Source organism: Dendroctonus ponderosae, unplaced genomic scaffold, assembly GCF_020466585.1.
Source record: "Dendroctonus ponderosae isolate FM_Combo_2020 unplaced genomic scaffold, Dpon_F_20191213v2 Dpon_F_20191213_2, whole genome shotgun sequence".
Classification (NCBI taxonomy): Eukaryota; Metazoa; Arthropoda; class Insecta; order Coleoptera; family Curculionidae; genus Dendroctonus; species Dendroctonus ponderosae.
In genome coordinates, this window is record NW_026018165.1 from 1595615 (window position 1) to 1606998 (window position 11384).

General features: G+C 34.7%; 1 protein-coding gene across 1 annotated transcript in view; it reads left to right on the forward strand.

Moving 5' to 3' along the window:
- Positions 1–5827: 5827 nt before the first annotated feature.
- Positions 5828–11384, forward strand: part of LOC109538198 (guanylate cyclase 32E) — a 61216-nt gene continuing 55659 nt past the window's right edge. The window contains exon 1 of the mRNA XM_048663693.1: positions 5828–6125. Coding sequence (XP_048519650.1) covers positions 5846–6125 — 280 coding nt within the window. The 5' untranslated portion in view covers positions 5828–5845. The remainder of the gene's footprint in view (positions 6126–11384) is intronic.

Consider the following 11384-nt stretch of genomic DNA (forward strand, 5'->3'; position numbering starts at 1 on the left):
TGACGCTGAAAATGTTAACAATGACTCTTTGGTTTGATTAATAGTCAGTCCATAAAAGGAGCTTTCTAGAACCCCATTATTCCGAATGTCCGGACAGGCTTTGCTCTTAATTTAGTTTGCTTTTCGGCGGTATTTAGAGGATGAAACGAACCTTCAATTTAGGAAGTTTGCTCTATTCCAAAATATCTACAAAAACATAGTTTCAACTACAATGACAAAAACTAGACCACTTATCAAGATTTAATTGTTTGCTCCAAACACTAGCTCTACCTTTTATACTCTTATACAATAAAACTTTTATGGAGGCAGCACCAACGCTTAAGGCCATTATTAGAACCAAATCGTAATTTTCCAACAATTCAGTATTATATTTACCTATATTACGTAGGTTGAAGCAAAATTAATCTTTTACAAAATTATTTGAATTACTTTTGATCCCCAAAATAATTTTCTACTACTCAATATGACGTAATTATTCGGGAAATTATTTATAAATATTTATATTCAATATGTAGTTCACGTTATGTTGGAGTAATTTATCAGAGCACCCATTTTGACTCGGTAACAATGTGGCTAATGTTGTGTGTTGTTTTACGGTCGGCCAGCAAATATAGGCAAGGAATATAATCTGATGAGAAATACACATTTTAGGCAAATCCATCATTATTCTAAAGCTGTTCGGGTAATTTCCATTTCAATTCGGATCATTTATATTCTCAGCACGGGTTCAACAATGTCATCGAATTAAATTTCCAGCTGAGCATTCTTTGTTTTTCTCATTCTTTGTCAGTTGTTGTTTATGTTAGATTAATGATCTATGCGGCTGACAGCTTTATCACGTGTCTTATTTTTGCGACAAATTTTCCCCGCACAATGCACTCACTAGTGGAAATCAATTATGTTTCAATTTATCTGTTTTCAGTGCAAAAAAAATATCGAATATTGCGTGGTCAAACCTCAACTTGTTGATGATTCAACGCAAAGTTTTATTTATATTTTTGGGTCGTTTGAGTAAAATATATTAATTTTTGGTTTTAGAAGACAAACTCACAACCAAGGAAAATATGATGGGACGAATTAAAAATTCCATTAGAACCTTGTCCACGGCTGAGATTGAAGCATCAATCTTTTCTACGGAAATTAGAATAAATAAATGAATTGAGAATGATTGAAGACATTTTGAACATTTGTGAGATCTTTTTGGCATGACTTTGTGTGGTTATTTAATAATAAATAATAATAATAATAACTTTGTGTCAAAATAGTCTAAGACTATTTTGACTTTTATTATTGTTATTATTTGTGCTGTTCTCCCGTTGGCTTTTAAGCACGCTTCAAAACTAATTGTAGTAAAATGTTTGAGATATTGATGTAATTTTTACTGAAATGTAGCTTATTTCGACTTGTTCCATTTAACTACTTTACAAAAATCACAAAAAATTGTCATCACTGCAGAAAACGCCATCTAGTTGATTTCTCCCACACTAAACGATTTAACGAAAAATAGATTTGAAAAAACATTAAAATGATCTTTCACACAGAGTCAAAAATAATAGCATAGGTTAAGTGGTTCAGAAGATATTAAAATGAAAGTTTTGAAAACTGCATTGACCTCCCCGTCTTTATTATGAAAAATACAAAAAATTGATCAAGATTAAACGATGCGGCATTATCCAAGCTCTCAAACGACGATTTTAAAGTTATAGCTCATCTCCCCCTTTTCCGATATACCAAGACTTTTGTCTTGCGGTAGAAGTTACGCCTCTTAGCTGTCGAGCTAGGAACTTCAATACATTTTCCAGCCATTTTTTATGCCAACTTTATTTATAAGGATTTTTTCTCAAACCGCTAATCCTCACCGTTGCCGAGATAAAGCTGCGCTTTACCCTTATCGAGGATATCAGGTGGTGTGATACACATTTATTTAATTATTTTTATTTGATTTTTTAATCCTTCCAATTCATATTCAATGTAATTTTTAATAAATGTGTGCATTGAAAGGAATTGAAAATGCACATAAAGAGTGTTCGCTACTGCATGGGACGGTCATTGGCTCGTACTTAGGAAGAACAGTTTTGGTTGGAATATATTATAATCCATCTCAAGTTGTAATTTAAAAAAAATTAGAGTTGAGAAAAGAAAATTTATTTAATTTGGTTCATTTGTATTAAATAAAGATATACAAGGTGATTTAAAATTGGCGTCATTGCTTTTAGTGGTCAATGCGGTATATTAGGGGCTCACTTGGAGACTACGAGAAAAAAACTAAAACAATTTGTTTCGATAATTTCTAGAAGATATTAACAGTTGAAAATCGAATTTCAACTTTCAACAGCAAGAGTGCATAATAAGGTGATTAAACAGGCACTTGTTTGTAGTCACAGACTCAATGTACGTTTTTTTAATGTATAAACAAATTAATAATTCCAGGTTATGAGTTTCGCAATAGGTTCCGTCATTCAACGATTCCCGTTGAATTTACCGTTTATCCTTGTTTGTCACTTATTGTCACTTATTGTCATCTTATTGTCACTTTCTGTAGAATTCCATAATTACCTGAGTTTTACATAAATAATTACGAAGCCACAGGTATTTACGTAATGTTAATTTTGAATCACCCTGTATACTAGTTAACTCATTTTTAAGAAGCTATTGAAAACATATTTTAGTAAGTTTATGATAATTCATAATTAATGAGAGTATGATGCACATTTTGTTATTTTTATAAAATTGTTAAAATCGTTGTTATCCACACTATCCACACGCTTACCGAAAGTTGCGTAAGGCCACCTGGAAAGAAAGAAGAAAATGTGTTTAGTACAGCAGCAAATCTCTCCAAATCCAAACTTATTTGAAATCAGGAAATCAAAGAGAGAGATATATAAAGAATTCATAAAACAGTTGTTTCTCAGAAAACTAAACTCAGTTCAAGCTAAAAAATGTATAGACTAGAGATCATTCTTACCAGCTTTCTGCAAGCTGGGGCGCCATCCTCCATTTCCTATTCATTAATTCTCAAGAAGTTCACTACACTTTCAAGGATCATCGATCGATTTCGTTCACTATCAGTAGCAAACTGAAATTCATTTAAATACCTTTTCGACCAAAAAAGACACGGAACTACAGAATAAACAAGATTATTTAATCATTTCATTGTTCGCCTTTTCGATGATTCACTCACGCTTTAAGTGCATTCACTCGCGCAGTGACTAATGCGCAACGCTAAAACTAAATATAAAATATACGAATTAATTTTGTTTCTCTACAAATATTATTACAAAATACACCTTACAAAATGTAACAGCTTTTTGAAATTTTTAGATAAAATAATTTATAATGTGAAAACGGGTGATTTCACAGCTTATAGTGTTGATACATATTTGTAACTTTGTAAGTTGTCTATTTAATGACGTATTGATATACAGGTACTTCCATTTGGAAAACGAAAGTTATATTGCGTTAAAAAGTTTTAGATTTAAGTGCACATTGTTAATACCCTGTATAAAAAATTGACGTTTAGGTTCAATAGAATTAATAACGGATCTGTGTTAATTGGAAAGACGTACTTTTTTTGTATCTTTAACTGCTTTTTTTGCTTCTACAATTAATTCTTAGATATTATGTTTTTAAGCAAAATTTTTCTAAAATGGGGATAATCTGCCAACGTCGCAAGTAAGAAAAAAACAATTTCCGGTGCATATGTAGCGTTTCAAGCTGCATTCCAAGAGCTAATAAAAAATGGGTACACATAAATACAAATACTCTTTGATCTTGCGTCGCTTTTCTGAGTACTCTCTGTATCATACAAGATGTTTTTAAAATGTGCGAACTTTGTGCGTCAACAACTTTTATATGAAACTATTTTTCGAAAGTTCAACAATGTCGGAAATAATGGACTCGATCGCACTAAAAAACCACCCTGTATGTAATACTCATATTAATTTGTATACAGAGTGCTTATTAATTAATTAATTGCTGGCTCGCCAAGCGAAGTTTTCTTGCGAAAAAATCATCAACTTTCCGTGAAATCGTTCATATGGGTTTATAAACTATATTCGCTTAAAATCTACACTTTGCATAATCATTGGTTAAGATTATGATATAATTAGGCGCGCATAACAAAAAAACTCGAACCGTAACAAATCATTTAGCCAAAGTGTCTCCTAAGCGCTGTTGTTCAGCGAATACGTAATTTGCATAATAATTATAAAGCTATGGGAGAATAAATGTTTTTAAATCTTGAATAGTAACTGGAAGCTCATTTTTGAAGTATGCTTGTTAGGAATTGTTCAAAAAATCCATAATTTATGTTGTTACTTGTGGAAAAAAACGAGTCGCTGACGAAGATTTTCATTTTCAAAAATTTATAATTGCTTTTGCTTTAAACTTTAACAGTTAAAAATCACATTGATACAACACTCTGGACAATTAATTCGAGCTACTTATTTATATATGTTTTATATTTTAAGTTTTTATATGCGTGTCTAGTCCTATTGAAAAATAGCTACTTTATAATTGTTTCGCTAGAAAACATCAGAAAAGCCAATTCCAACATATTCCTTTTCAAAATAATAATTACTGTACACAGGAAACTAATACGGAAAAATGATCTAGTTATGGATATTGCTAGACAACAACTTTCCTATCATCCAAAACTGAACAAACAAAAAGCAATCAGAGGCTATTGCTTCAGGCATTTCATAAAATACGAAAGAGTCCCATCTATTGAGAGCTCTTTTCATTGCCCAAGACATAATGTTTGATGTTATTGTAAACACTCGATGGCCTAAGGCTTCGCCATATTATTAACTTTCATTCCCAAACAATTAAATCCGTTTTGTTGATCATAATCGTTGTACTGTTTTTCGGATCATAAATTTAAGTCTTATTGACTGTGTACAAAGTGGTTTTACAGTATCAAACAGAATAAATGTCGAAAACTAAACAACCGAAAAAGTAGCTCAAAAATTTGCTGGGTTTTTTTTTAATTTGTAAAACAGTGATTGGACTTTATACATTTGTTCAAGATTAACAAAAACAGTTAGCGGTTTTGAAATTGAGGAACTGCTGAAGGACATGAAAATCAAACTGAAAAAATATGCAAAAAATTTCAGAGGTAAACTAAAAACAGTGTTATTACTTAGAGGTAGATTTTCGGTTTCAAACCTAACAGATCAGATGGAGTTCACACGGCGTAGAGTAAAATTATCCTCAATAGATTTTCGTATTCTAATAATTCTGATGTTGAATATACACAATTTAAATTTTAATTAGAATAAATTAAATTTAAATTTACAATTCGATGGTGTTACTAAACCTTCAAACGGAAGCGGGCCATAAAAATTAAATAAAGAAATTTCTAGCAAGTGACTGAGATTGAACAGATCGGAACATCAGTTCCCTGCAGTTTCTCACTTGTTGATTGAAATTAAATCGGAAAAAAGCAATTACGGAATTTAAAATGGCTTGGCATTTTGTTCAATATCGTTTCTTTAGAAATTGTTGGACAGGTAAACAGCAATTTTAATTATTTCTAAGTGCAATGGGGTTGCTTAGTTGAAATTCTACTCGCGAAGACAAGAGTTTAGTGAAACATTCTAAGAATGTCCATTTTATTTCATTAGGGCTAATGGAGTTCGAAAGGCGGCAAATAATTCCAACAACCACACCATTTAAATGCATAAATTCTCCATTTTGACGATATTTCCTGCTGAAAACAATACATTGCCCTATTCAAAGAAAAATCCGAGCTTTTAAACATTATTTAATATGATCAGGCTTAACCAGCTGACCCTTGTATTTTATTTATGTTTCTGTTTCAGATTCGTTGCTGCAAATATTAGTCATGACTTTTAACTATCACGCACTTCTAATTTTCCTGCTGCGTCTGGTGAACTATACAAGAACCAATTCAGTGATTTTCGAAAATGTGACTTGTGAAGATTTAGCGGCGGAAAGAACAACACCTACAAATTTGTACTTTAACAAGCCGAGTGAACTTGCCTGTGATGGATCCGACAATGAGACAAATATTGTAACACTTGGATTTTTGGGCTCTTATGGACAAGCTCAAGTGCTTTTGGGAGCTTTGCCATTGGCAGTGGAAGCAGTGAATAATGATGAGAGTAAGAATAGTTGTGCCTCTGCCAAAAATGTATTTTTATAGAAGAAGGCTACAAATGTATTTATGCAATAATTTGCGACATTTAAATCGGTTTCCAAAATGAAAAGGTGTACTGTTAAGGTGCTGAAACTGAAAAGGTGTTAGTTACTTTAAGTCTAGGACGACAACTCATTAAAAAAAAACACTAAGACCATCAAAACAGCAATTTTTGATAGACATGTATATACGTGATAAAATCTACCTAAACAATTTAAAATCGGTAAAATTTCAACAAAGTGAGTACTAATCCAATATTTTCAACTTATACGAAATACAGATATGTTGCCATTATACCCATAACTGTGAGTTATTTGGAAGGGCTTTATAAACTGCAAACTATGCAGTTTCACAGGATTTATTATTATTATGCTGGAAAAGACCTTGATGGTACAGCACTAAATGATTTATAGATGAACATAAAGGGTTCAAAAGTTGCTCATATTTGAAAAGTTTTTGTAAGGCAAACAAAGAACAAAGTGAATTAATCTAATTTTATAAAACTAAACCATAAAAACTGAAATAAAACAAAACTATAAAACTTATTCATTGAGTTTCATGTGATTGTTGATGAGATGGTTTTAATCTCGAAGTATTCTCGATAATGGTGGAAGTGGATTCGTAGGTTTCATTTATTTTCTGTTTAACAATTGCAAGTATAAATCGGCAGAAGAAGTGATTTTGCATAATTGTACGTCAATTAAGAAAAGAAGTTAAAAAATATGTAAAAGAGAAATTATTGAAACGCTGGTATTCCTATTTACCATGAAGATGCATTTGTGCAAAAAACAGCAATCATAAAAGCTTCAATTGGCACAGAAAAGCGACATTTTTTAACTCATCTAGGAAGTTCAAGTTAACATAAACGCCTCCTGAACCAACGTTGCATCTACAAGAAAGATTATTTTATTTACATTTCAATGTAACATTATACAAAAAAATTAATTGGAAATAGATGAATATCGCATTTATATATCATGTGAATATCATGTGAATTTATATATCATGGGAAGTTGCTTTCATTTCCATTTCAAAAAAGAAAATTTCGATTTCTAATGCCATTTCCTTAGACAAACTGGAAATATGGATTCGGTTTTTTTCCATTGACTTTCCAGAGGCGCCCTTAATCAGCCAATAGTTTCCAAAAATAGATTCCTATCTAGAACTTACTAAAGAAACACTTCAGAAGTTTTAATTGACCCGTCAGGTCCATCATGTTGCTTTAGCAATAAAATCACACTGGCACTTTTTGCTGGGAAACTGTACTTCCTAGTCACGACCTTGCTGCCTGCTTGGTGTTTTTTTAGCAATTAGCAAGCATTAAAATTATGTTTGCAGCTCGGAATATTTTAGAGAAAAGCTCAATATGGAGAGTTAACAGGCATACAAATGTTGGATTTTAAACTGAAGCTGCTGCTTCGCAAGTAAATGACTGAAAAGTATGCCCTAACGTTAAGGACAAAATGTGAAAGAAAATGGATAATATCCCGAGGAAACCAGACCATTATTGGTGGTAACAAGCACACGAGAAATCCGAAAATATGACGTTATCCAAGAAAGGTTGTTGTTTGCAGACCGAAATCCTTCTTGTTCAATATTTACCGTTTTTATTCATCCCCCATTAAGAATTTTTATTATTTGTGTCGTCGACTTTCACTCGTAACTTTTCTATAGGAGAAAATGCCAAGAATTTTGTATTATGACTTAAATTAAAATGTTTAGCAGCAAACTATTGATATGCATATTGTTGCAAATTGTTGCAAAGTACAAAGTTATGAAGTAATGCATCAACTATTTAAGTGAAATGGCAGAAAATTAACTAATCAACACACAGCAAGCACCGCTAATTAATTATATCCATTAAGAATATTGTGGGAGAAAATGAGTTGGCTTTGTGCAATTTATTAGACACGATATTTGCTATCAACCTCTATCCTTGAGTGGATATATAGGAGCAACATAAACAGATTGTCAGATGATTTCCTCCATTTAAGCAAACAATAAACGTTATGAAAAATAAATTGGGATGGACGATGAAAGTTAGTGCGCAGAAAAAAAGAAATCTTATTTCACGAAGGAATAAATAGCGAGCGGTCGGAACGGTTTAAAATTTTATATGTAAATTATTTTATTTTCTATAAATTACATGTTTTACTTAAGGAAAATTTACGAGATTGTTCACGAAGCGGACATCATACAAGCAAAGGTCGGGGGGAACGATATAACGGGAGAACTTTCACATACAAATTTTTGCTAATTGTAGGAAAACTATACGGGAACTTTTTGGCGGAACAAGTGCTAGCCGTCTCGAATTTCCTATTAATCTAATTATATTAGCAGGGGTTACCACGTGTATTTTTTGGTATAGAAAAAATAAGAAAATAATTAGAGATTTCTAAATAAACATGTCCTTTTTAAGTACCAAAGTTTTATTTGGACGTGATAAATCGGCGTACTTATAGACTAGATAGAGAAATGTTTCATCAACAGAATGTCTAAAATGGCGCTGCTGTGCTGTGGCAGTTTGATAGACTTGGCCATTTAAGGTCTTGAGTCTTTTGTGCTGGTACCTTGAGGTTACCTGGGTGAGGGTGTTGGGGGGGTTTGCTTTTTAGCTGGGGTGTGTTGCGTTAGTGAGTTCTTTTGGGCGGTTTTGACGCTTTAGAAACTAGAAAAGGGGCAAGTTGTTTAGACTTTTAAGGCTCCAGGAAGCGTTTTGCGCGGGGGCGAGTTGGAAGGCTTTTAAAGTAGTCTAGCGTTTAGTAATTGGGTTTTTTTGTCAGTTCGGCTACGGTGGATGGTACCAAGGGGGGTTTGACATGAGGCTAGTTGGTGTTCGGAAATTGTGTTTGGGGATTTTTTGGGAGAAGGTGGCTTGGATTATGGGGTTTGGATGTGATAGTAAGCGGATTTAGAATTTGTCGTGAAGCCTTGAAATGAAGTCCTCAATGGTTTCAATTTCGAGGTTTGCATGGATCTGGGAATCGCGGACATACCAGGGGGGCCTCGTGATTCGCCGCAGGATTTTATTTTGGAATTTTTACAGTTTTGCGATGGCGATTTTGGAGGTTTGGCTAAGGATCTGGTGACCTGTTTGTAATTAAGAATTTTGTTTTTAAGGGAGAGGGTGCTTTTACGGTTTAGAAGGGGGTACAAACACGCTGTGGTTTTGTGGGTGTTTTTGAGAGCAGAGGCGATGTGGGCATTGAAGTTTAGTTTGGGGTCTATTGTTATCCCAAGGTATGTGATGGTTTTGAAGTATTCGAGGATGGAGCCGTTTAGAGTAAGTCTGGGGGTTTTGTATGTAATTCTTTTGTTGGTTATGAGCAAGGTTTGGGCTTTTTTCATGGATTTATTTAGATTTTTCAGGTTTGGGACCAATCCTGGAAGGCGTCGAGCTGCTTGTGGAGGATGCAAACGATATATTTGGGGTTACGGTGGGAGTAGTAGAGGTCAGTGTCGACGGCAAATAGGGCTATTTTGGTGTGCGGGTTTTAGAGGGCATCAGCCGTGAATAGGTTATAAAGAATTGGGGAGAGCGGGGCGCCTTGGGGGACCCCGGCCTAGATGTACCGAATAGAAGATTTGGTTCCGTTCAGTGATAAGAAAAACTTTGGAGAAAGCTTGCCACATACTGGACGAAGGTTAAGGGGAGTTTGTGTAGGTGGAGGAGTTTCCAAATTAACCCCTCGTGCCATACTTTGTCAAACGCTTTTTGGATGTCCAGGCAAAGGACTCCAGTGGAGCCCTTGTCCTGGGCAGCGATCGCGGCATCTTGAATTAGCCTGGCTTGCAGCACAAAATCATGTTTTTGCTTGAAACCGAACTGCTCTCGAGGAATTAGTTGGAGTTCGGAGAGGTCAAGAGGGCGGCTTGGGTAGAGTTTTTCTGTGATTTTGGAGAGACAGGATAGGAGGCTGATGGGTCTCCAATTTTGAGAAAAATTTAGTCTGTGCATGATTTCTAGGTGGATGTTTTCAACCTCCTCCTCGAAATCCAGGTCGTCAGTCTGCGACATGTTGGGCGAGAACTGGCGTTCTAGGGAATCGGCGAAAGCTTCTGCCTTTTCCTCGTCCGTATAAACCAGTCCCCGTTCGCCATGTATGGGGGGAAAGTAAGTTTTTGTTGTTCCTCTGAAGACCTTGGAATTGCGCTGCTGCGTTTGTAGTTTCCATTTATGGCGTAGATATAACTCCTCCCTCCTTAAGATTCGAAAATTCAGGGACGTGTTTTCGAATGGCAGGGTTGTTGGGTGGTGGCCTCTTATTCTTGTACTTCTTTCCGATTGGTCCTCCAAGATTTCCAGAATGATTGTCGCATTTTCTTCTTAACAGCGATGATGGTGAAGAACACGACGACTATTATGACAAATAGTATCCAGGACTTTGGGTTGAACGTTGGGTTGAATCGGGGTTGTAACCATTGTGGGATACTAAGTAGTTGGCCATATTTTGCTAAGTTGCTAAAATTACTGCAGGTAGCAACAGTGGTTTTCCATCTTGAATTTTAACGTCATTGGAAAATGTTTTGTAGTTGATTTCAACCTGGCATCCATCTGGTATCGCGATCAACATTGATTCTTTGATTTGGTGATACTGATGGGTGTGGCATTTGGCTAACATGGTTTCTTGTTTTCCTGGAAGTACTAGAACTAGTTCTCGAGTAACTTGCTCGATTATTGGGTCTTGTAGATTGATTTTGAAGACTGGACAATCAGTAATAGGTAAATTGTCCATTAAGTTTTCAATACAATTGTTTGTCCTTTGGGTTTAATTACTCTGGGCAGTAGGAATTGTCTCTGATTACTGGGCATGCGTCGATCGAGATTGTTTTCGTGTTTGTGCTTTAGCCATGTATGGGAATTTGGGGATCAATAGTGCTTTGTTATGGATCACTGGGTAGGTGTGGAATCATGAATAAGTTTCTGGTTTTAGAATCGGGATGTGTATCGCAAAGATAATTTTGTCTTCTGAAAATGAAACTTGAGTACCAAATAATTGATAATACATAGTGTATTTTTGGAATGTTGGATTTTCGATAAATCTTGCTTACATAATTTGGTAAGTTTGATAGCTCTGGATATGAAAGAATACAGTTATGTAAGGCGTTAGTTTTCACGAACATAATAGCGTCTCATTTAGGAATGTTTTCCGGACTTTGAAGCCGTGGTCTATGGGAATTTCTTCCTGACGTTTCGTCCACAACTGCGGTGGACATTATCAAA